Consider the following 26026-nt stretch of genomic DNA (forward strand, 5'->3'; position numbering starts at 1 on the left):
ACCGAGATTGACAGAGTGAAATTTCCGATCGTTGAAATGTTGTGGGCATTCTGAAGAAGGCTCTCCATTCTACCCTACAAAGGCTCTCCATTCAGCAGCACCTCATGTATGGAATAATTTCTCGGCAGCGTTGCTCAAGCGCACACCGAGAGAGTCCAACCAGCGCCGCTTGATTGTGAACATTATGAACACGTAGAGCATAACAAAGTAAACACTTGAATTTGACACCCACAAAAAGAAAATTACCAAAAGGTTTGAAATATGCATTGATAAAATGGTGTTTAGAAATCACTATTTTAAATTTGCACATCCACCAAACTTAGATTGTTTCAAACAAAAACATACCAAAACTGTTTTCCAAACAAGTGGAACGCTTACGAAACTTAAGATTATCTGAGATATTTTTCTGAAATGTGTAGATTTTTGTACATTATTTTGTTGGCAGACCATTGAAATATTATTATTTCTGGCAACTCTGAGTCACGATTGTTTTTATTTTCCAGTTCCTCAAAGACCAAGGGTCAAGAAGTCTAATGCTGTAGCCTCCAACTTCCTCCACAGAGATAAGCAATTATATTGCTGCATCATGGGTAAAGAACTGTGTGATGTGCAGTCTAACCGTAAAAAGAGCTCAACACCTGCTCTCCTGGGCCACATTGAAACGGGCTTTTGCCTGAGAATGGGTTTCTTTTACGTATGTCCGGTTTTCTTTCTCCATCGTATTATTATTATTATGACTGATCATCCACATCAATATTGGAACTGGCAAATTCAATCCACACTTTTCATTAGGCGGTCATTCATTACTACATGTGTGCTTCTCTCTGTTTTTGTTTTATTTTTTGCTATCTGTTTTTTGGGTTTTGTGGCCGTGCTAACTGCTGATATATAGCCTACTACATAATTTTTCATTCAGGCACGTTTTAAACCTTTCAAGGTTTTGCCACCTTTTCCCATTCGTTAATGTGCTGGTAGGTTTATATTGATTTTTGTAGTTAGTATTTTTTTCGTCCCGGACGCGTTAATGACGAAAAATAAAATGATTGATTGATTGGTGTTTTGTCATTTGATAAAAAGGGAGTAGGAAGAAAATGTTTGTGAAAGAGTTATGCTGACAAAGGGTGTATCAGGCCTCGAAACTGAAGGCGGCCATGGCCGCGATTAACCTACAAAAACCGACATTTTGTCCGCCGGGTCTCGCCCTTCCGTCGGCCGCATTTGTCCGCCATGAAGTTCCGAGAAAATTTTACACAAGCGGCCTTGTGAATAAAGTACTTTGCCACTTATAATCACAAAGGATTAGAAAGCAGTCAAAGCACCCGATAAATCACAATACGCCCTGTCTATGCTTGAATTGTTAACATTATTGATTGACCAAGCAGCTGATGTCTGACATAAGCAGGATGCAAGTGACATCACAATACACTTTATTGATGCGGTATATTCAGTCTTTGAAATTAGAGTCGGCAAATGGCGCATTACCATTGGCAATAAAAATGCCGAGGCCACACGAGCGCTTGTAAGGTTAGGGTTAGACATTCCTCCCAGTCGTTATGGCACAGCCATAGATTTGTTCCTTAGTCAACACCCTGATGGATCTCTATGAAAAAGAAAGAGGCGTGTGGATTGGTATGAAAGCCGCAAAACGTGGACGCTTCATTGGGAACGGCAAAGACGGAGTAGATTTACAGTCAAGCGATGAGCCTCTTGATGTGTCTGATTCCAGTGATGACGCGACAACCTCGTGCTCCGATACAGCATCTGATGATTCCGATTCTGACAGCTAGTTCTTTATCAAACAGACTTTGTGTTGCTCGCAGTTGTGATGAAATTATGTTAGTGTATACGTAAATCGAGGCAATCTTCTCGCAGGGAGCTATTAATTTGTAACTGTTACCTGGTTGAGCAATTGACGTTATTCTATGATAATTCAACGTTGCTAGATGTCGAATTAATGTAAAACAAAAGTAACTTTCTTATTGGGCATTGTTGTTACGCAATATAACCCGCCGGAAAAATTAAATCGATTTGTGCTGACTCGAACGTTGAATCAACCCAAAATTAGCTTACTTTCCCCCGTTAGTTATTTGACGTGAATTACTGTAACAGTGTGTGACGTGCGTATCTTGTAGCTTGCTTTATCATTACTTTTGGCATTTATACATCACAACAAATCAAACAGTGCGGTCGTGATAGACTGAGATTGTAGTATATTTTTCGCTTCTGCCGAAGAAAAAATGTGCTAATTTCGAAGACTGTATGTTGATGCGTGTCGAAGTTCCGATGGCCGCTATGTGCTCGTGATTGGCCGCCGAACAGCTTGCTTCAGTCGGACACTTTTGGCCGCCGGAAAAAAAAAGTTGTTTCGAGGCCTGGTGTATGCCTGAAATGAATGCAACCCAATTCGTACCGTCAGTTTGTACCTTGAAAAGATTGAGACAATAAATTAAAAAAGCCGAAGTCGCTGATCGCAGTTTCTGCAAACATTTTAAAATTTTCCGCAAAGAAACAAAAACTCTTAGGATCAATTCTATGCCGAAATAAACTTGATTGATTGATTTATAGAAAGTTTAAAATGTTTGCGGAAACTTTGATCAACCCTAACCCTTTTAAAATGTTTGCGAAAACTCCGATCAACCCTAACCCTTTTAAAATGTTTGCCGAAACTGCGATCAGCGATTTCAGCAAACTCTTAGGATCATTACCTGAAATTTTAAAATGTTTGCGGAAACTACGGAAAAAACGGAAACTGCCATCAGCGACTTAGGCTTTGTTCTATTTTTTTCTCTCGATCTTTTCAGTTTGTTTGTAGAAACACCCTAAACCCTAACTCTTTTAAAATGTTTGCGGAAGCTCCGATCAACCCTAACCCTTTTAAAATGTTTGCGGAAACTGCAATCAGCGACTTCGGCAAGCTCTTAGGATCATAACCGGAAATTTTAAAATGTTTGCGGAAACTCCGGAAAACGGAAAGTGCGATCAGCAAAGTTCTATTTTTTTCTCTCGATCTTTTAAGTTTGTTTGCTTGCGGATACCGATACCCTAAAGAAAACCCTTTTAAAATGTTTGCGGAAACTGCGATCAGCGACTACAGCTTTTATTAATATTTTCTCTTAATCTTTTCAAGGTACGAACTGACGGTACGAATTGTTCATGGTACAAATTTTGTTGCACCCGCCTAAAATTACCAAAAATGAGAATCAATCAATCAAGTTTATTTCGGCATAGCTCCACAATCCACATTCATTTTCAATGTACACATCAGGATATATAACAAATAGCTTTCCTTTATTTGGAAACTACACCATGGAGGGCTGGAGGCACCGAAAAAACCATGCGGTTATCTACCGTAAGTCAAGGTGCCCCCACATGGGATGTTTTACTATATAATTGGATTAATAGTACAAAAAAAAGAAACACAAAGAAAAACAACAACAAAAAAGGAAACAAAATAAAAATAATTGTTGTCTAAAATTGAGAAGGCCATTCAAGATCTAAAATGTAATGAAGCTGCAAGAAAAGATAAAATTTTTCTGGTCTACATGATTGATTGAATCTTTATCCTCGGACTGGGAAAGCTTCTTGTAGAGCTTAATCCTGGCAGTTTCGCACACTTGTAGAAGCTTTGAATCACTGACGCAGGCCGGTCACCGAGATTGACAGAGTGAAGTTTCCGATTGTTGAAGTCTTGTTGCCGGGGAATTATTCCATCCATTAGATGCCGCTGAATGAAGAGCAGTCCTTAACATGCGTTGCTCAAGCGCACACCCCGGGAGTCGAACCAGCGCCGCTATTGATCTTGAAGCTTCTTCGTTCCAGAAGTGACGCGCTAACCAATTGAGCTATCGGGGCGGATGATGCAGTTGCTGTCGAAATAGGTTAACATTTACACTTTTGTAATTAACAACAATAATAGGAAGTGGCTACGTCTACGGCTCTTTTTATCTCTATGGCACTTCACTGCGTGTGTGCTACTGTGCTTGCCTGAAACCATAGTAAACTGTCACATCACATGCATTAGCAGGGTTCGATCTTAGCATTGGTCCTTTGGCCAATGTCGAGTGCGAGTTCCTCGCGGACCAGTACGAATCGTTTCGCACTGGTCCGACTGTCCAGTGCGAAAATATTGTATTATGAGATTTGATCGTTTAGAGTGAGTGATTCTCGTTGCGTTTCTCTTCAAACAACAAAACACGTAATCCGTGCGTGTTAAATCGTAAGAAAAAAGCAATCGCAACATCACAGTGTTAAATCGTAAGAAAAACGAAGCTGAGGTCAAGGCTCCTTACTGACTTCAGTAAGATCTTCTGACCATCCAGCTACAGTCAGTAGAAATAAAAGATTTCGACCCCAAACCTGCCATGGCAAACGATTCATCTGTGAGGTCAAGAAGGCCGACACTGGCTATGTGTTTACAAGGCCAGACAAACACACATCGGATTGCGATTATGACCCCGTGATCGTCCTGTCATCAAATTTCGATTATGACCCATCAATCCATCATCGGATTCAGAACTTGAAGAAGAGCCCCAAGTAGATTGAAGACAACGTAGATTGAATGTCTTGCCTAGATAAACTGTTGTTGCTGTTATTGCCATTGTATATTTCTATGTTATTGCCACCATTCATTATTGTCGTTTTAAGGTGGTTTTCCCTGGGTTGGCCTCGTGCTTCCTACGACAATCTTGTTTTTATCAGTAAACGGGATGGACCAGTGCGATCTCGTGCGGCCCAGTAAACGGTGAGCCACTGGTCCGGTTGGCCAGTGCGAAAAAAAGTTAAGGTCGAACTCTGATTAGTGGAGGTTCCTGATGTAGTTTGCTTGACAATCTAGTCAAAGTCTCAAAACAGGCGCACTAGGTTGAAAGCTTATTTATATATATATATAGTGAAATCACAGTTTTTTTTGATTGGTTGTGTTATTCACCCAAAACAAAAATAACTGAGATATATAGTTTGTTTGACAGCTCAGTGACAGGAAAGTAATTCCTTACAGCAATAACGCAATATTCCATATATTTTTTTAAATTTATTTTAAAGATGTCTTGATATTTTATAAGAAATTATTGTTCAGCTAGTACCGGTAATCTAGATTATAACTTTATCTTAAGTTGCAATTTTGTTATTTATTGTAAAAAAGAATGGCTTCAAAAGACAACCAAGGGACGAGTAGTCAAGGATTTTTATCTTCCTCCAGTGGTGACAGTAATAAACCAAATAATTCTAACAAGGAGGAAATGCCAGGAGTCCCTTTGAAAAAGAAGGCAACAATAACAAAATCTACACAATCATCACATTTGAAACCGCTACCTTCCATTGATTTAAAGAAAGGAGCAGGCCTGGTTTTATCTCCCTCTGGTGGGAATACTAAATTAGCTATGCAAGCCTCTGTTAAAAGTAAAAAGTTTGGATGGGGTATGAAAATATCTCCTGTAAAGCTCACACCTACATTGGTAACCCATTGGGATCCATTAAACTCAGCTGATTGGAAAAGTGAAGTGTTGAGTACATTTTCTACAAAGCGAATCAAAAAGTAAGCTTTGTGTAACGGGTCTGCTATTATTCGGTGAGTCCGATTCTGTGAGTTCGATTCGGTGAGTTCCTAACCTTTAATTTAAACCCTAAAACGGCAATGATAATTAGGCTACGGTACCCGATAATTTTTAAAAAAAATGAAAAATCCCCCGTTAAGGGATCGGACTCACCGAATCGGACTCACCGAAACGGGCCATTCCGTTGTGTAACTGTCATTATCATCATCCCATTTCACTTTGGTCTTCACTAGTGGGCATAGCTCATATTTTTTATGCAGCGATTATTTTTATCCCTTCTCTCCACTTATTTTATCCTTCTCGTCCTCTTCCCTCGCTCCTATCTTGCCTACCTCATTGTAACTGTGTACCAGTATATTATTATATTTGTTACCTTGTTTGCAGTTCAATTGGTGTTTTTCTATTAGCAAATGGGCCATTTAATTTGCTCCTCCATAATAGTTTAGCTTTTAAGCATTTTCTGGCTTATTGTACTTGAACAAATTAAGATTGTTTTTTGTCCCATATTTGATTGATTGGTTTCATTTGGTTTGCAGAGATATTATGGAAATGTACAAAGACCCTCCAGATGGAATATTTATTTTTCCAGACGAAGATGACCTGACTCTCTTGCAAGCTTTGATCATTGGCCCAGCGGATACTCCTTATGAAGGTAGGTGGTGTTTTGTGTATATTTTATAGTACATGTAACTGTAGACCAGTGGTTCCCAACCTTTTTGACCTTGCGGCACCCTATCACAGAGACAAATAATTTGCGGCACCCTGGCAAAACTGGATCAATTTTATGAGGTTTCTGTATTAAAAATAACTGTATGAAATAACATAGAATGAGTTGTACAGTATAGCGCGTGTAAATAAATGTATTTATTCAGAAGTCAGTGTGAAATTTGGGCTTGACTTCTTGCACAAAGTCCCTTAATATCTGGGGGCATATTCGATAAAGCCACCCGCATTTCTTCTTCGACTTTAAGCAGTCGGTATGACATGGAAACCTGCAGCAAAAGCACAATAGCTTTCTTTCAAACGCAAGGATATTCATTTTTAACTTTTATCCGGAACTCGTCAAGAGGCATCGGCTTGTGCATAAGCTTAAAATTTCCATCTTTACGAATGTCAATTTATTCCTCTCCTTCTTTAAGATTCAAAACAATATCGAAGTCCAGTAAAAATGGATTTCTTACCCATGCGTAATTTTCCGTGAACAAGCTGGGAAAGTATTTCTCAATTTTTTCTTCCAATGATTTTAGGCGCTGAGTTATTAATGAGACAACTTCTTTGTTCTTCATTTCAGAGAAATGTGAAAGCCTGTCAAAGATTCCGTTCTCCACTTTTGAGGACCACATTTGCAGTTTTTCTCTCAGTGCTTTTATTTTATCGGCTGAAGTTAAGAGAGTTTCATTTTTTCCATTCACGTTATTTAAATGATCAAAGATATCTACTAAATACACTAATTTGGAGACCCAATTGTGTGCCGTGAAACGCAAAATAAAATCATGAAACCTGGCAATAATGATGCGTTTCAAACGTTTTTATGGAAAGAACAGCAACTAGTCAAAATCTCTTTCACGCTGTTTTTTTTCTGGGCGAGAAAACAAAGGCATACCGCGCCAGCGACTTCCCCACTTAGTGACTCTCCAGAAAGGAGTCGGAATAACTGCGAGACGCGAAACTTAATAGCCTACGCACTGAAACTCGGTTGAAAAAAAATAAATTCTGCACTTAACGTTAAAGTTAAAATAAAGAATGGGTCGCAGTATTGCAATATCTCAATATCTTGCGGCACCCTTGAGCATTGCAATTGGTACCCGCGGCACCCCGGTTGGGAACCACTGCTGTAGACAGTGGTACACTGTTTTTACCCAAATGTAGGTGGTACAGGAGTATGTGCACTGAGATGACTACTGCTACTGGTGCATCATGATTCCCAGCCTGAGAGTGGTAGCCGACTGCAGAGCAATCCAATCGATCTTATGTTTTTTATAGCGTTTGGTTGCTCACATTCTTTGTCGATCTTGTTTCTCTATCTCATTTTTGGCTTTCCTTGTTTTGGTTTGTTTTCCAAGGGTTTTCCTGAGTTGTTAATTTGTTAGGTCTATCTGTTGTCTGATTTCTTGAAAATTATTCTTTTCAAAGTTATTCTCAACAATAAAATTAATGCAAATGGCAGCAAACACTTTTTTTTTCCAAATTCAAAAATTTGATTTGCTAAAAGATTTATGTAGTCAAGTGCCCATTGGGATCGCTACTGCCAGATTTTGCTATTTATCTGCAACAGTTTGACATATCTTTCAAGTTAATTATATAGCAATTATGCATTTTTGTGTTCAGAATTAAAGATATATATAGCTTTTCAAATCACTTTTACCACCACTATGTCCAAAGTTATTGCACATATTTCCAGTTTGCATGAGTAATTGGGTACGGTATGTTTATTGTAAAGATGTACCTACTGCACTGCTACTTTTACAGAATTTAAAATATATATATATACTAAATTATCTAAACAAAAGTTAACACTTTTGTAAATTTGTTTCAATAATTATCATACTGTGTTTAGTTGTCACATTTTTGTTCATGTTTATAACGTTTGTTTTCTTTATAACTGTTCATGTGTATAATTAATTGTTGTTTCCTTACTACTTCAGATGGTTTTTTCTTGTTTGCAATCCGGTTTCCACCGCAGTACCCGATCCACCCACCCCGTGTGCGGTTCCTCACTACAGATGAAGGCAAGGTTAGATTCAATCCTAATCTATACAAGGATGGAAAAGTTTGTCTCAGCATTCTTGGGTGAGTCTCAAATTTAAATAGTATTTCATCGATATTGTGGTTGCAACGACTGATTCAACCGTTAAATGGGCATCATTATGGATGTTAAAAATAATTTTTTTAGTCGTTTTTTATTATTGTTTCCAATCGTTTTATATAACCTCAGTATTGTGGTGCTAGTTATTTGTGGTGTAGTTAGGGGTTAGGGTCTTATTTCAACGTTTAGCGACGTTAAAACGATGTAAAAGCGGCGATGATAATTAGGCTACGGTACCCGATAATTTTCAAAAACAATTTCAAAAAATCACCAAATAGGGAACTCTCCGAAAAAGGCTCTCACCGAATCGGACTCACCGTATAGTAGCAGACCCAGTATTGTGGTGCTAGTTGTTTACCACAAAGTCTCACAGTTGTCTTACACGCAGCACTTGGCCTGGACCATCATGGAGCGCCGTTCAAACCCTTTCCACTGTTCTGCTGTCCATCCAGTCGCTCATGAATGAACACCCATACCAGAACGAACCTGGCTATGAGCGGGTGAGGATTAGCATCAGCTATTTGTAATTATAAGCTTTTCTATAGCATTGTGTACATCACAGATATGCATTGCAGTCAGTCCTATACAAAGCAATCGTGTGGAGGCGCATTGTTGCTCTGAATCAATTCCTTTGCTGAGTACCAAGCAGGCAGGGTATCGAACTCACATCCACCGAATCTAAGGCGACCACTCTTAACTATTAAGCCACCGAACTTTTTTTTTTGTTCTTGTAGCTGTTTTTTTATACTGGGTCTTTAAATACCACATTGTATTGTTTATAAAAAAAATTTCCTCTTGTAGGTAACAAAAAATATTTACAACTTGTATTGATATCTAATGTGTGACGCTACTCGGTGTTACTTTCCTCTTGTATTCTCCAATCAAGTAAACAACAAATTGAAGCGATCAGTTGCGTGTCAAGTGATCTGACTTTTACTTTGCATTCTTCCCGAAGCAACATTATATCTTCCCATGACGTTATGTTGGCTACAAAAATAGCAACATAGCGCATCACGAAATAGTGATCTGTATGATTAAATAGATTGGTTGTACACAGAGCAAAGGCAGCGTTGAAAGCTTACGATACAACACATGCATTGAACACGAGACAATACGGGTGGCAGTTTGTGGAGTCCTTGAGGATAAACGTGGAAAGTGCCCAGAATATCTAAAGTGAGTGTTGAAGTTACTTTTGTTGAAGTTTCAAATATTTGTTGTAGAACAGAGAAAACTTATTCCATTGCAGAACAAAGTTAGTGTGCTCAGTCTGCCAGTTTTGGACGTATTTGCATGGTTGTGTTTTTGTCCGAGCCTTAAAGGTTTGATTAAGTGAACGGGCAAAGAAGCCAAATCTTCCTTCAAACGTGTCACTAAGTGTCTTGCCAAAGACACACCCTCATGCTCTGATTAGGTGTCGAACCGACATCCCTTCCAAGCGCCGCGCTCTCACCAATTAAGTCGACTTGTAGAGATGTTCATAGAAAGTGTGAGAATGTATTCATTACAACGCATTCGTTTTGTCAAGATACCGATTCTTTGAGGACAAGCAGTGGTTCCCAACCTTTTTTGATTATATATCTCTGACATAATTTAATGTTGTATTCTTCTCCCCCTATTGCCTAATAGGCAGAATGGCTGAAGCTAGGAAAGGATGTTTTAGGATGAATCAGGTCGTGTATTAAAGGTGGAGCTTTCATCCTAATCGCCCTCTACGTTTGCCTATGGAAAAATTTAAGATCACTTTAGCCTTGGCGAGATCAACAAAATTTGTATTGATCGAAACATATTCATAAACATAAGCCAAAGTCTGCACCACCAAGAAACCCAAATTTATGCAGAAAAATCCTTATTTCAAGTAGGCCTATACGCGTTAATATCCGCTGAAATGGAACAATGCTGGCAACTCTTTCTCACAAGCATCATTCCAAAGGTAGCAAGGATACTGAAAAGTTTGGGTGTTCATCAGGACAATTATCGTTTCTAGCACTATAGCAAGGATATTAGGATATTATTTGTGGAAAGCCTTCCACAACACAGCAATTCAAGAAAAAATGTAAACCATAAACTTACGGTTAAACGACCGCACTTGGCGCGCGACACACAGAAGTGATTAGAATTGGTAGATACAAACGAAGTACTCGTGCACGCGAGAAAGGTCAAACGCGATTGCAGTTTCATCAAAAACAGGATAATTGTCTGATGCAATCGTAACGGTTTTTGTAATGGTGTTGTGTTGTACAATGTCATGCTGTAGAAGAATAAGTATGTCACGAAACCTGAATGGTATGGAAAAGGCTTATAGAGACATCTGAGTACGTTTTTACAGAGTATGATGCAAACTGATTAGAATTGTTTGTTGTGTCAATATATTAAAGTTCACAACTTGGGTGAATGGTGAAAGCGTTTACTCGATAGGCCTATAACGAATTGCTTTGTTACAAAGCAAACAATTTCTCCCCTGAACTCCTCCCTGAAGACTGAAGAGGAATTCCTCTCCCGTTGGCTATGAATCGAGTTCTGCATTCCGATGATATAGCCTACTGCGAGCGGTGGCATTTCTTCGTGTAATTTTTAACCACCCAGGGGCGGATTTACCTATGGCGCCGGAGCGCACCCTAAAATTCCAATTTATTTTTTTTATGTCTGCATGCAAATTTCCTTTTTATGCTATACTTTAACTTCTAAATTTCCATTTTGCTAACGTAAAACAATACGTGATGTTTAGTCTCGGCAAGTAGCCTACTAACCGCTGATAACGGTACAAGAGACAATGAAGATCATATAAAATACTAATAACTAATAAAGTAACTTTTTTTAACCCCAGTTCAAATAATATAGGCCTAATGCATGGTAGCAATCCAGATTTTGTGGCAGTTTAGGAAGAGAGATAGGATGGAATGCCATACATCAACCTTTTGGACAGTAAAGCTGGATCTGGTCTTGAATACGTCTCTGCTAAATTTATTACGTATTTTGTTCAAAACATGTTTGTGATCGAATTACTTGTTTGAGGAAATCTAATGTCATTTTTATACGTTGTTACAAATTACAATTTCGTATTGAGACGTTTTTGCAAGATTGTCAGCAGGAGTAGTTTAATGGTATTGTTGTTTTGCTCAATTGCATCATTGTCAGTTCACAATATTTTGTTTTGCTGATAGGGCATAGGCCCGATTTCGCTTACTCTAAAAAAATAGAAATAGTAGACTCTTATTGCTGCAAGCGCTTTATTCATATTTGAATAATTTTTTTTATTCGCAATATCTTAACTGAGTACCACTCACTAAGTACACCTAGGCCTCACCGTTTGAATGTTGTTTATAATGCATTTTTTTGGGCTATGCACCAGTGAGCTTCAGGCACTCTGGGTTGGTGATTTATTGAAATGGATTTTGGTAGTTACCCCTTTTCATTCACTTGGAGCAATCACTGTTGTATAACCTAAAGTTTTAGTGGAAAATACCTAAATTATCATGTCACGTTCGTTATTGCTTTTAATTGCCACGAGCGGCAGTACGGCATTGCCTCAACTTTACAACTGATTGTCACTTGTGGTGTTGATTTGTGATGTAGGAATGACTGGTAGCCTACCTGACTTAGATAGGCAATTTTATTGATAAAAACGCAAAAAATTTCCCAAGCCATTTGCGGCGAGGTTATTCCATACTTCTTTAGCGCCCCCTAAAATTTTGCCCTAAATCCGCCACTGTAACCACCTATTAATTACTGTTCAGGGTTTTTGCCAAATCATCGTTTGCTGGAAGTTATGAGCATTTTGTTGAAGTCTGCCAGAAGAAGAAACAGAACGATGGGCAAATAATGAGGGTGAGCAATGTTGTAAAATGTGCCCTCGATCTGTTGGCCCACCGAGGGTTGTACCTGACAGGCATTTTTAAAATATTGAAATTATTTATTTGAGGTAGCATTTGGTGTTTCCTGAATTTATGATCTATTTCTCTGTGATCTCATAAATTAAAAAAATTGCTTTAAATTCTAGAACATTATTTCATTTTTACAACAAAAATTGCTCCTGCAAAACATACCTCATCAATCTCAAAAGATGTTTTATAAATGGTGGTGAAAAAAGTTAGGTTATACCATGGCTAGAAATTGTCTGCAGGTGCCACTGCCTCGACCATTAATTTTTACCAAACCCACCACATCTGTCTTTGTTGCAGGACCCATTCAGTGACCGGCGTGGTAACTTCCAGTATGGCGACCTCCTTCGGCGTCTTAATGCATTACACGAAAAATTTAATAAAAACGAAAAGGGGGATTCTTCAGAGGAGCCCTGCTGTTCAAAAGAAGTCGAGACTCCACAACCTTCAACGAGTTGATGCGACAAACAAAACTATTATTACGTAACAATCACCAACGTTGACGTGGAAATGATTGATTGTCTTCAATTGTTCAGACCAAACCAACATTATTCAAATTTGCAATGAAAAAAGAAAGTTTTAATCTGTTTGCATTTTCGTCATGGTCTGTTCAAATGTAATCTGACGCCCATGTCAGACCCTCATGCTGTGGAGACGTCATATGTCTGAGCGAAGAAAGACACGAAACGCGGCCATGTGATGCAACCACATCTGAGTGTGATTTTGTAGTTTGTTCTTATTTCAAAACATTCTTATTGTTTCTGTTCTTATCAGTGTAAAAGTTACTGTAGAAGATTATACGTACTTCGAAAACACATTCTTCTTTCCTTAATATCCGTTCACCGAACGAATAGGCCTGCAACGAACAATGTTCCAAATTTTAAACTTTCCTGTGATTGAAATGTTGGTTGAATGTTTTAATCTCACGTTTGGATGGAAGATTTTTTAACTACCATGCTTTTGTTATTTGTGGTAAACCTGTGACCAAAAATAATCAAACGAGGAAATGTTTTTTTTATCTTACACTCGTACTGAAGTATGAGCGAAGTATTCCACACAGCAAATCAATCGTTTTTTTACGTCTCCAGTCATTGAAATAATGTAAATAAAACGGTTAATTTGCTGTCAGGGGTTGTCGCCTCACAGGAAATGCGCTTCTGCGACCCTTTATTTTTTACTGTGCAGTAAAATCTTTTTAATTGCAATATTTTCTCGATACAGGTTGTCATTTTTATTGTAGCTTTTTGTCTTTTAAGCATTGACTCCACACAGCCAAGTCTCAGAAATACTGCACCTTCGACACGGTACCTGATTTTTGCTATACCAGTGGCAGTGTGCACTGATATTGTAGTGAACGTTGAAGCCCGCTGTGTGCAATTGGTCACCTCTCCAGTATTGTTTAGATTTTGTTGTTCTGTGAAATCATGTTATAACATGCTTTGTTTATTTTTTTGTTATTAAATGTCACCTTCCAAAGCGAACTGAAAAGCAAACGGCAAACTACAAAAGTATTTTGCCGAACGCACAAATTTCCACAAAGGCGTCACCAAACCCTGCTGTTGTGAGTTTGGATCGTTGAACACAAGTTCATTTGTGACAATAATTCCGCATAAGCTCGGCCGGGACAGGAGATTTGGACACCGGACTAGTCATCAATCATGGTGTATCAGTTAATGCTACAAAGTCTCACTGACCCATTGTCCTTCAATTGCTTTGTCAACTCGGATTTATCGTTAATGTATTTCTCCATGTCGTGAAATGTAAAGCATTAGCGACCACCAACGACAGTGCAATACCAATACGTAAACAACCGCAATATTATCTCGCATTATAAGCTGTTTGAGGCAGATCGAGGCGCGATCTATAGTCGTTTGCTCTTGCCGCCCGTCAACACCACGGAGCTGTAGACATGTTTAGCGCACTTGATTTCATTCGGTGCCACTGAGCTACGATTCGTCATCGTCTTCAAGATTATCCAAACATTTTGACTTCGATTCTAAACCGGTGCGATTTTTAGCCAGTAGCGGTGCCATTGCTTCTTTCAGGGAGTAAAATAATCGGGGATGGAGAATCTCTTGTGAAGCCAGCAACTGTTTCATTCGATGGCGCTCCTGTGGTAAATCAAAGTTACAATTTGTTTGTAAAAAAATAGAAGCATCATGAATCAATACTTTAAATGTAGGACGTGTTAGACAGATCGATGTGGAGGCAGGGTGTGAAGGCGATTGCGGCACTTTGAGGTGAATCCGGCCACTCTCGGTAACGGGGACATCACCGGATTAAAACTGGACTACTACTACATTCATTGAACATATCGTAGCGAAACAACACGTCAACAATGATGCGAGATGGTAACTTTCCTGAAGTTTTTTGGTTGTGAAATGCATGACAGAGGACAATATTGTTGGGTTGACGAAAACTCGGTGCAGTGAAGAGATGTACTTTCGAATAAGCATTAGGACAGGTGTGAGGCCAACATACGGTTCGAACTAACGTTAACAAGGTTTAATGGTGAAAAATACTACACCATATTATGTTCGATGTCAGAGCTGAAAGCAACATATATCTACGGTGGGTACAACGCAGCATAAAAACACAAACATCGGTGAATTATTATGAACAGATCTCAGCAAGTAACGAATGTTTGATTTGAAGACTGTTTGGAAAGTGAAAGTCTTCACGCTGATTCTACGTTTGTCTCTGTTGAATGAACTACAGCATGCGACATCATATAACCATTCCAGTTACCTTCGGTGCCTCAAAGCAGGCGGGGCAGTTCTCGGGTATCACAGGAAGTTTTGAAGATTCGGCGAATTGTCTCGTGTCGGTCTCACGCACGTAAATGAATGGACGAATCACGCGCAGGTCGCCCTCTCTAAACATGAAAGATAATCGTCACATATTTGTGGACTAAGATTATGACATCATCAATAGAGCTGAAGGAAACTCAGTCAAGCCATTCTAGCTAATAAATATCTTGGCGTTTTCATTGATAACAAACTAACTTGGAAATATCATATAGAGAAAATATGCGGAAAAGGTTCATGGGCGCTACTAAAACCCAGAAATTATGTGGACACAGACACTCTGCAAGTTGTTTTATCATGCTTTGATTTATTCACTTACAGTGTTGTATATCAAGTTGGGGAAAGGCCTGTGATAGAGTCGTGCATCCTTTGATAAAATTGCAAAAAAATTATCAGAATAATGACTAAAAATCATATCATGCTCAGTGCTCACACTAACGATTTATTTTTCAAAAGGAACATCTTGAAACTAAAGAACATCAACATTGAAATAAAAAACACACATGTACAAAGTTTATACGAATCAGCATTCCTCCACACATTGTGTTTTATTTACAAATGCTTCTTCTATTCATCAGCATAGCACAAGATATCATACCAGCTGTAACTACAGTATTTCATAAATCATAGATCAAACACAGAATCAGGAAAAAAGTCCATGCAGGTACTGGGACCAATCATCTGGTCAGAGGTTGCAAGCAGCTTGAAAAATTTATTCCATTGTTTTAAAAAAGAGGTGAAAGCCCTAATTTTACAAAGCTATGGATAATCGTAAATTGTATGTTGGGAATATAATCTTTGCTTATTTCTTGTAATTTTATGTAACCTTCATCTAAAATAAACATTTGTTTTCCTTTTGGTGCGTATTTTAAAGCGCGGGATCATTGGATTCTTTTGTTACCGTACATTTTTTGTGTGTCTGCAGTGACAAAATTATAATTTCTGTAGGGTGGCAACTGGCTAGTAGACCGTATCGTCGTTTCGTTGTCTCCCTGTCAGTATGGGAATTTGTGCCACTTTTGCAGTATAGGCTATAGAACTTGCATATTTCGCTTATTAAATTGAGAGGAAGTTAGTAGCGACAAAAATTATGTTTTTGCATCCCTGGGTGCACAAACTACCACGTACTTCTACCCCGAACCCATGAACATTGAACAGTGCTAAATTGAACAAAGCCATGAACATTGAACAGTACCCCTGTAGACCCTCTCATTGCCTTTTTCCCAGACCGCAGCAACTAGTGACTCACTTGACCACGTAGTTCGCCTTCATGGTCCGTAGTAGGCCGTTATGGAATGCGGACATGAGGAAGCTCTCGGCGAGGTCGTCTAAGTGTTGCCCGAAAGCAAGCACGTTCCACCCCTCTCTTCGTGCGCATGCGTAGATCCTGCCGCGCTTCATGCGCGAGCAGAAAGCACAGATTGAAGTCGCTGACGTATCCAAAGCTTGTTCTAGAATATCTAAACACACGCAACGTAGTTGTCATGGAAACAAGACATGAATCATAAAATGCTTGCACAAATGCACAGCTTTCCATTAGGTCAGGTTTGATATTCAGGACTAGGGCGGGCAGGCAACGGACACGTCACATTAACATTAAAACTGTCACCGAGCTTGCACGAGTTGAAAAAGCTTCGGAACCGATAGAGAATAAATCAATTTTACCAAAACCAATAAAATGCAATGTTGGGGACTGAAAATGAAACAAAAAACCATGAATAACCTAACCACTTTAGTCACGTCATGGTGCGCTTTAGCGAAATTTAGATCTGTACTGGCGATGGGATGACGCAGCGGATAAAACGCTTGCTTTCCAACCATGCGATCCTGGTTCGACTCCCCGTAGTCCCTGGTTGTTGAAAATCACCCCTCACAACCCAAGATGTCATAAATTGGGTGGGCATAGTTGCTGGAAAGGGGTCGAGAGGAAGAACCTTCCCTTCCTACTCTCGCTAGTGCCGAGGGCTTTGAAAAACGAGACGAACCTCATGTTTACCTTTTTACTGGCCAATTACACGAGATATCGTGTGCAGTTTATACATTAGAAAAAAGACTGTCTCGCACATACATGATCGAACAATCACTTTACCTTGTTCTTCGTAAAAGTATGGTACGTCCAAAGAACTTAAGTAGGGAATCAGAGGAGAAGGGTCATATGAAGAGGTCATGGGGTCAACAGTGACAGCACCGAGTTGAAAATCAATTCCTTTCTTCTTAGAATAAAACTGGTATTGATGAAGCACATGAAGTAGGGAGAGGGAGTCCTGAAGTGAAAAAAATAACCATCATGATCCATTTTGACTGTAAGGGACTGGATTGGACATCATCTCAAATCATCACCTTGTCCAGTTATTCTGCAGTGAAACCTACCCAGACAGAAATCAATGGTTTTTTACAATGATTCAACGTCTGTAGACGTGTCTATTCCCATCACCAACAGTTTAATTTCGACTTGTTTCATTTTTAATCACCACTTTTTTTCTTACAACACATTCTTTATTCGTCCGTTCAAAGTGCTCTATTTATCTCATACGATGCCCCTCTTAAATGTTCATCAATATTCTATGCTACTCAATGCTCATTCAAAAAGAATGCAAGAAATGATATGATTAGTATTAGACAAGATTCATGTTGTTAAAACTTAAAAGTTTAGGCGAACACCAATTCGCCGTTATCTTTGTAAAGAACTATTAAGACCAAGCCTGAAACATGGAGATTTGTTGAACAAAATTCTAGAAGTATGTAGACTCGTAGAGTTGAAGAAATTACAATACACGTTTCATGCTTTTGTGTAAGCAGAAGTACATCGTAACTTTCTATACGTTCCGTATTGACACCTACAGTTTTCGTTCACTTTTAACATTTTGGATATTAACTTTGATAGATGATTTAAAACTTATGCAAATGTGTTTAGATCTTTAACATCACCTTTCCTCCAGAGAGGCACACCAGCACTTTGTCGTTGTTTTCAATCATATTGTACTCCTCTATAGCCTCCGCTGTCAGCTTGAAGAGACGCTTTGGAGGAGACACAAACCTGATACCATCAGATGAACCACCATTCGTCATCTTTGTGCTGCGTGATCTTGTAAAGCAACAAGTCCCGTTCGAACAGTCCCTCGATGACGCAGCACATATTGTGACGTCACTTATCGATAAGCTGGGCCCAGGCGGTTTTTCTTTGTCCTTTGTGTCTCCATCCTCGGCAGTTATGTTAGGTTTTTGATTCACTTGGGAAGCAGGATCATCAATCACTTCGAGCACGTCATCTGGCACTCGCGTTTGATTCTTTATGTCCTCCACGGAGAGTTCATCGATAACTTTCCGCACAGAAATCGCGCATTTGTGAAGAGACACCGGTACAGTTTTTCCTAGCAGACAACTTTGAGCTTCAGATGGGAGGAGGAACCACCTCAGATCCTGCACATCATCACTAAACATCAGGCGGTGGTCAGAAAGAGGAGGCTCAGGACCCTGCAGATGAGATGTTGTGATAACTACATCATCAAATATTATATTAGAATAAAGATGTCATTATTCAAATGGGAGTTAGGTAAACGACGTTGCGGTTACGTTATGAAAGCGTATATTGTGTTTTTTGTCAAGACAGCATCGCGCTCTTTGGGTGAGTATCGAACCGAAACCCTCTGGCAGTCGATCAGACGCTCTCAACGTTCAGGCATGCAACAGATGTATCGTTCATTGTCATGTTCTCGTTACCCGATTGTAGCAGGCATTGAGAGCGATAGACAATAGACATGTGTGTCGCCGATGTTGATTAGATACTGGATGGTCTTAACAGCTGGCATGAAAGCTACATCATGATGGTTAGCGAATGCTCGCTGTTCTATTGAGTACCGTACTCAGTAATGTGTTGAATGACAGGAAGAACGCTCCTTTCTAGATCCATTTAGTCGTCAAATATAATGCTAACAGTTGTCTTTGTGGTGTGGTCACAACCGCAGTAAGTGGATTTAATGCACGAACTCACCTTAAAACTGGACTGAAATATATCTTCCGCACTCCTCAGTATATCTTTGTATGATGTCGGGGCAGTACCATCATGCTTCACCTCTTGAATAACTTCAAGGCCACCGCTTCCGAACCGCACCTGGCCCAGCCACCGACGATCAGAGAATATCTACATAGGTTTGAACATGTCAAACTTCCCAAGATTATGTACATCACACCAAGGCACAAGACACTACGCCAGCTACGTTATGACACAGCAACTGTTTAACAACATTCAGATTTAGTAACAACTTTCACTTCATCGCACAGAGCAGCTTCAAAAGTGAAAGAGCGTGTTAGTAAAAATCCGACGAGAACTAAAAGGCGCTCATTTAACATCTCTGTACCTTAACAGGCCATGATTGAACCAATTCAACTTCGGGCCTCTTGATACAGGCCATCAAACAGTGACGCACGTCATTCAGATGACCAATCATCACGCCACTCGGCCGCGGTGACGTCATTCGGATCACGTCATAAAGTCGTAGAGCAGACTAGGCATCAAAATACAATATTGCTTGAATACTGTATTTATCCTAATGGGCATACCTTGTGTTTAGTGTGGCGCCATTCCCCGGTCTCAGGGTTGAACATGTACTGAGGCATGCACATCCACCCCATCTCCGCTACCATGGCAACAGCGTCAGTGATGAAAGCAGCCTCTGCCAAGCTCGCAAAGTAAGGAATATTCAATCGGACAAATCCAGGCCGAAGAACCTCGTGAGATGAGTGCTCGGCTTTTCGACGCAGGTGCATGCGGTCTAGACGTCTGCGGAGGAATACAATGTAAGCACCCTTTGCGGACGAGTTTGTGCAAATAACGTAGGTTACCAGTGTAAAGACGGACGGTGTTTGTAGTTGAGTATTATGAGTAATTGACAAAAACTAGTGATGATGAAATATCATTTGAGTTTGCACTATTAACTGGTGGCTTTAACAGATTGCTGGCGCAACCTAGTGGAAATACTTTCAAAATGGAAGATTTGTGATTGATCGAGCTATCTATATTTTTTCGGAATGGCCCGTTTCGGTAAGTCCGATTCGGTGAGTCCGATTCGGTGAGTCTGATTCGGTGAGTCCGATCCCTATTCGGTGATTTTTTTTTATATTATCGGGTACCGTAGCCTAATTATCATTGCCGTTTTAGGGTTAGGGTTTAGTGGTTAGGAACTCACCGAATAGTAGCAGACCCATATTTTTTATACACTCCATGAGGTAGGTTACGCTATTTCAGGAAAGTAAAAAGTTATCGCTAGTTAAATACATATCAATCACACTCAAAACTACTTTAAATTAAGAAAATCCCCGATCCATGTAATAACTTGCCTGTCTTCAAGTAAAGCTTCTTCAAATTTCAAAGCAGTTTGCTCATCAATTCCAAGCAAATCTTGAGCGTAAGGCCCTGCACAGGCGCATCCTCCCCTGGCCTGGGGACAGAAATCCATCAATAATACAATTTATTTTGGTATTGACATCGTGGTAACCGATATTTCGGTTTTGTTTACCGCCATTTGTTCCTAGTTTGATCATTCTAATCTATCTTAGAAATCCTGTGAGGCGGTAATCAGCGGAAGACTGTTTGTACACAAAGAAAAAAATCGAAAGATTGCTTAGCCGGTTTATTTGCTGAACTGATGAATCCCGTGCTGTTGATGAATGTCACCTTTACATTTGCTATCTGCAGAACAGTTTTAGTAAAGTTACTGCTACAACATTGGAATTGATGACAAGGATCTACGTATTATTCAAAACCTTTACTTTGATCAAATTGCAGCAATAAAGATAAATCACAACATCAGCGATTGGATATCCATCAAGAGAGGAGTTAGACAGGGATGCGTGCTCTCTCCATGCCTTTTTTCATTATACAGTGAGATCATCCTCCGATGTCTTGATGATGAAGCTGGCGTAAATGTTGGGGGAAGTAACTTTAATAACCTGAGGTATGCTGATGACACTGTTTTGGTGGCTGATTCGGAAGCAAAACTACAAAATTTGTTGAACAAAGTAAATTAAAGAAGTAAAGAATTTGGAATGGAAATGAATGAAAAGAAAACGGAAACGATGGTAATCACAAAGAAAAAAGAAAATGAAATTCCAATTTGTCAAATTAAAATGAACGGAACAACTATAAAACAAGTAAAAAGCTTTCGATATCTTGGAGCAACAATAAACTGGGACGCCAAAGATGATAAAGAGTTCAATATACGTATTGCTCAAGCAAAAGCCTCTTTCCAGCAAATGAAAACAATATTATGCAACAAGAACATATCTTTCGCAACCAGATTCAGAGTATTGAAGTGTTACATTTATCCAATTTTTAAATATAATTCAGAAACCTGGACAATTACCAAATCAATTAATAAAAGAATAAATGGGTTTGAAATGTGGGCATTCCGAAAAATGCAGAGGATTTCCTGGACTGACAGAAAAAGCAACCAAACTGTTTTAAATCAAGTCAAACAAACAAACAATCTTCTAAAAAATATCAAAGAAAAACAACTTCAATTTTTAGGACACGTGCTGCGAAAAGGAAAGTTAGAACATCTCTCTCTCACAGGCAAAATTGAAGGGAAGCGTGCCCAAGGCAGACAAAGATTAACATACTTAAACCAACAAACCGACAAAACTAACACCAACATACACCTAATACACAAAGCAAACAACAGAGAATCCTGGAAACTTTTCATACACGAGGCAGTCAATGCTTGGAATCAAGTGCGACAATAAAAGAAGAAGAAGAAGACTGCTACAACAACAAAATTACTGACACAATCTCACCTGTATTCCAAAGACATCATTCAGAAGAGCGGACACATAGTTATGATGAAGGTAGAGCTTTGTTTCTGGATGAAATATCATAAATGAGAACACAGCCAAACGATCTTCTCCTGGAGTTTGATCTTGGCTCTGACCCAGCAAATGAATGTTTGAGATGCCACGCCATCTCTCCATCGCATGTTTATAAAACGCCTCCTCCATCCTCATGATGGTATCTGTACCAACAGACTACTAACTGGTTAGCAAATACTCAGTTTTGGATACTCATTGAGTTCAATGCACAGTTTGCATTTTCCAAGCTACAATCAATAGAACCGGTTTAAAACGAAAAGTAAAAACGAACAGACAGAAAAGGATTTTTCAAGCAAATGTAAATTTCGTTTAGTTTTGTAGACGATTAAACACAAATACCAAAAACTTTATCCAATAAATTCATACGGGCACATGTGAAAAGGGGGTTTGTACTTACTTGTTTCAGTTCTACAGCCAAGGCTGCTCTAACTATCCCCACCACACGAGGAGTGCCTCCTTCTTCACGGCTCTCCTCATCCTGTAAGTAGCGATGACTACCCCGGGTGACAAAAAATACGGAACCACCTCCGCCGCCAGATGGCACTGTGTTCCGAAACAAAGACCGGCTCGCTACTAAAACACCTGGAAAATAAATTCAAGTTATGTTTGAAATACACCAACTATGAAATACAATCCTACTGAAAAGTTACCGCAATAATGCAAGCAGCCGCCTGTGAAACTCAACAATATATCAAATGTGTTTTATATAGCACTGCATCCACCGCAGATTTGCATGCTGTCAGTGCTTTCAAAAAGCAGGTGTCAGCGCAGTCGTATAAAGGCACAGCCAACTATATCCTAAATCTACTCTATTGCTGAGTGTCAAGCATGAGACAAAATTTTAAACCAAATTGATAGATGGCTATTCACCTGGTGCGTCTACACCTCCAACAAACTTATGCATTGACAAAAATACGGCATCCTTTGAAGCATTGTTATTAGAGGGAGGGTGCATGTCGATGTCCAGATAAGGTCCCCCAGTTGCATAATCCCAGAAAGCCACCGCTCCATACTTGTGGAGTAGCGATGATACTACAACTGTGTCGGAAATTACACCTGTGACCAAAAAAATGTTTAATAGCTAACAGCATAGCCATAGCATACTGTGCCAACAACAAGTGCATCTCATCTTGTGCGCACTATATATACAAAGAAATAACTTGAGATGTTAGAAAATGTTTTGTAGTTTTTCGTTTTTTACATTTTTTTATGCAATTTGGATTCATTTTTTACACTTTTCAAGCAACACTGGTTTCTAATCATAATCACAATAAAAAATTATGAAAAAGAAAACACAGAAAAACTACCAGGTCATGACTAGTCTCTTCTAACTTAGATTAGCTTTAATTTAGTTTTGTGGCGCAAATGGTGACACAAAATTTAAGAGTTGGTCATTTGAATCAGGTTAATTTATATATAAATGTTTTGTTGCTTTCAGAAATGCAAATTGCTTTCGAATGGCACAGAACATCCTGTCGTGGCCGACCTGTCGCAAAAAGATTTCACTACTAAACGACTTAACGCGAGTTCCTTATTTACCCGATTAATGCCTTCTTATCATAGCATGCCCGATTGCCCGTGACTTGTTTGACTCAAACCTTGGACATAAGCAAGTCAAGTAAGCTACAGGCATGCTGTGATAAGGAAAGGTTAATGGGATTAGTAGGGAATTTGCATCAAGACGTCTAGTGGTGAGATGTCCTTGCGACAGGTCAGCCATGATAGGATGTCGTGTGTACCCCTTTCGAATAAATCAAAAATTAACAAAAATTTTAGTATTTAAAATTTTTTAAATTTGTCTCTAAAAAAAGATGGTTTTACTTTTTAAAAATATTACATCGTAAGATTCGACTCATATTGTCAGATGACGACACAAAATGCAACATTCACAACACCAAAGCCCCTACCTGTTATGTTTGATGCTGCAGAAAAACAGCCTATCATTTCTAACCCAGTTGAACGCCATTCCCTCAATGCAATTTCCAGGTGAGTGATATTCAACTTGCCATCTTTCGCTTCACTGATTGGGATTATCTAAAAGATATGCATTAGCCTATGCCACTTAATTTAGCAGAAACTCCATTCATGCTATTCCAACTGATAGCAAACCTTCAATACATACAATTATCAACCGATAAACAATAAATACTATTAATATATACTACAAAAAGTACTCAATGCATAGCAGAAAAGCCAAGCAAAGGAAATTACTTTCTAAAACCTCTACAGCCTGTTTCATCCTAAAAGGGGGATCATCAGAAGTTCGCCACCTTCTGAACAAGCGTTCTGAAATAGTGGGAAAATGTTGTCATCGCAACAAATTTAAACACAAATACTTCAAAATAACATAAATTTGTAATTGATTTCTACAGGTTACTACAGTTATCGCATATTGATTCTCTTTGACATCACAAATGTTGTTATTAAATCTGGTTGGTTTCCATTTAGAGTTCTAAGATGAGGCATTTGTGGCATCCGATAGAGGTAGTCCCTTGTAATTTTGAGGGTTTTTTTGCTAATTAAATTAAGGTTATGATTAATTTTTTTCAGGTATTACCGAATTATATATATACTGTTTTTACATATTTTTCAGGACCTTTGGATGATCTCCCTTTTTAGGGTAAAACAGGCTGTAGGCCTAGAGGTTTTAGAAAGTAATAACTATATTTGATTATCAACTGATATGTATAAAACAATGAACATCCTCCCGATAGCTCAGCTGGTTAGTGTGTGGATTTGTGATTTGTGAACAAAGAAGCTTTAAGAGCAAGTGGTGGTGGTTCGACTCTCGAAGTGTGCGCTTGAGCAATACATTCTAAGGACTGCTATCCATTCAGCGGCACCTAATGGATGGAGTAATTCCTAATCAAAAACTTCACTTTGTCAATTTTGGCAACCGGCCCAGCGTCAAAAGCTTCTACAAGTACGCGAAACTACCAGGAATAACCTGTCAAGGCTTCGTCAGTCCGAGCATAAAGATTCAAAACCAACTAAACCAAAACCAACCAATGATCAAGGGACATTCTCAATTCTCATACATGACTGATCAGTTGCAACTGGTTAAATTGCGTTCATGCCAATACAGTATATTCATTGACCTTGCAGATATACTGTACAACATCTAAAAAGTTTATTTTAACATAAAAATTTAAAGAATAACACAAAACGCAAAAAAAATCAAAATTTTGAAAACCTCGCCAAACCTACCAATGCAGTCATTAAAGCATGAAGTTTTGCTTAAAAATAATGTAAAAAAGTGGAGTGATGGCTTACATGAGCAGCACACTCCCTCCAAGGCAAAATATTAGAATGATGCTCAAAGGGCCCAACAAACACAACAGGTGCCTTCTCAAATTTTAAAGCATTAACAAGTTTGTGAACAGCTGAGGTAACTCCAGAGCCAGTAAATATTACGGCATCGTGTTCATTAGCTCGCACAGCATTCCGAATAATTGTTCTGCAACACAACAATAAATATGCATTTTTTATATCTAACAAGGTTTAGTAATCTTTTCTATATATTGGTATGCTCATAAAATATATAAATGTGAACACTATGCCTGTTAGAAGTTATGTTACCGTAACTCATAAGTTCAGTTCACTTTATTTGCTTTTGTTGTCAAAACAGAAAAAAAAATGTACTAACACAACAAACATACATGGTGCATAATTTGTACAACAAGGATGGCAGCGAAAGATCACCAAAGTCAGCTGCTGCCATGACTACAGTAGTACTTATTTTATGCAAATTAGCTTAGGTAGAATGATACAAACCGTGCCTCTTGTTGAAACATAGATGATTGAAGTGATGTGACAGTAGTTGTGGTATGAGTGTTTCCATAGGTGGGTAAAATCTGTTTCTTGACATATGATTCAATTGAGTTCAATGCACGACTTGAAGCAATGTGATCGCAATAAATAATTTTTCTTTCACCATAGGGCCCATTAAAAACAGCATCCTTTCCAATAATATCTTTAGATATAAACTTAACCAATTCACAGTTCACCACATCACTTTCTTTGGAATGATTGCTTTCAACATTTTCATGGACAGGAAATTCATAAAATCTTCTTCGTCCTAACTTCACACCATTGGTAGTTTTTTTAAATGTAGCAGAC

At 38.9% G+C, this 26026-nt stretch overlaps 2 protein-coding genes across 2 annotated transcripts; one reads left to right on the top strand and one right to left on the bottom strand.

Moving 5' to 3' along the window:
• Positions 1 to 5080: 5080 nt before the first annotated feature.
• Positions 5081 to 13978, top strand: LOC145774284 (ubiquitin-conjugating enzyme E2 Z-like). The gene is made up of 7 exons (XM_082585486.1): positions 5081 to 5533; positions 6089 to 6204; positions 8198 to 8342; positions 8747 to 8858; positions 9416 to 9531; positions 12093 to 12183; positions 12537 to 13978. The coding sequence occupies exons 1-7, from the start codon at positions 5142 to 5144 to the stop codon at positions 12693 to 12695; spliced, it is 1131 nt and encodes a 376-aa protein (XP_082441612.1). The 5' UTR covers positions 5081 to 5141; the 3' UTR covers positions 12696 to 13978.
• LOC145774283 (uncharacterized) lies at positions 13847 to 26026 on the bottom strand. The gene is made up of 14 exons (XM_082585485.1): positions 25682 to 26026; positions 25181 to 25364; positions 23815 to 23941; positions 22778 to 22963; positions 22305 to 22489; positions 21836 to 22063; positions 20381 to 20481; positions 19604 to 19823; positions 19035 to 19184; positions 17972 to 18517; positions 17133 to 17307; positions 16293 to 16503; positions 14985 to 15111; positions 13847 to 14347 (listed from the first exon to the last, which is right to left on the bottom strand). The coding sequence occupies exons 1-14, from the start codon at positions 25699 to 25701 to the stop codon at positions 14183 to 14185; spliced, it is 2625 nt and encodes an 874-aa protein (XP_082441611.1). The 5' UTR covers positions 25702 to 26026; the 3' UTR covers positions 13847 to 14182.

Source organism: Aplidium turbinatum, chromosome 7 (genome assembly GCF_918807975.1).
Source record: "Aplidium turbinatum chromosome 7, kaAplTurb1.1, whole genome shotgun sequence".
NCBI lineage: Eukaryota > Metazoa > Chordata > Ascidiacea > Aplousobranchia > Polyclinidae > Aplidium > Aplidium turbinatum.

Excerpts from the sequence above, each read along its gene's own strand:
- LOC145774284 (XM_082585486.1), top strand. The coding sequence starts at position 5,142 with ATGGCTTCAAAAGACAACCAAGGGACGAGTAGTCAAGGATTTTTATCT. Across the intron at positions 6,205-8,197 it reads AGCGGATACTCCTTATGAAG|ATGGTTTTTTCTTGTTTGCA; the intron begins GTAGGTGGTGTT and ends TTACTACTTCAG. Across the intron at positions 9,532-12,092 it reads AAGTGCCCAGAATATCTAAA|GGTTTTTGCCAAATCATCGT; the intron begins GTGAGTGTTGAA and ends ATTACTGTTCAG.
- LOC145774283 (XM_082585485.1), bottom strand. The coding sequence starts at position 25,701 with ATGTTTCAACAAGAGGCACG. Across the intron at positions 20,482-21,835 it reads ATGATGTCTTTGGAATACAG|GCCAGGGGAGGATGCGCCTG; the intron begins GTGAGATTGTGT and ends TTCTGTCCCCAG. Across the intron at positions 16,504-17,132 it reads ATACTTTTACGAAGAACAAG|ATATTCTAGAACAAGCTTTG; the intron begins GTAAAGTGATTG and ends GCGTGTGTTTAG.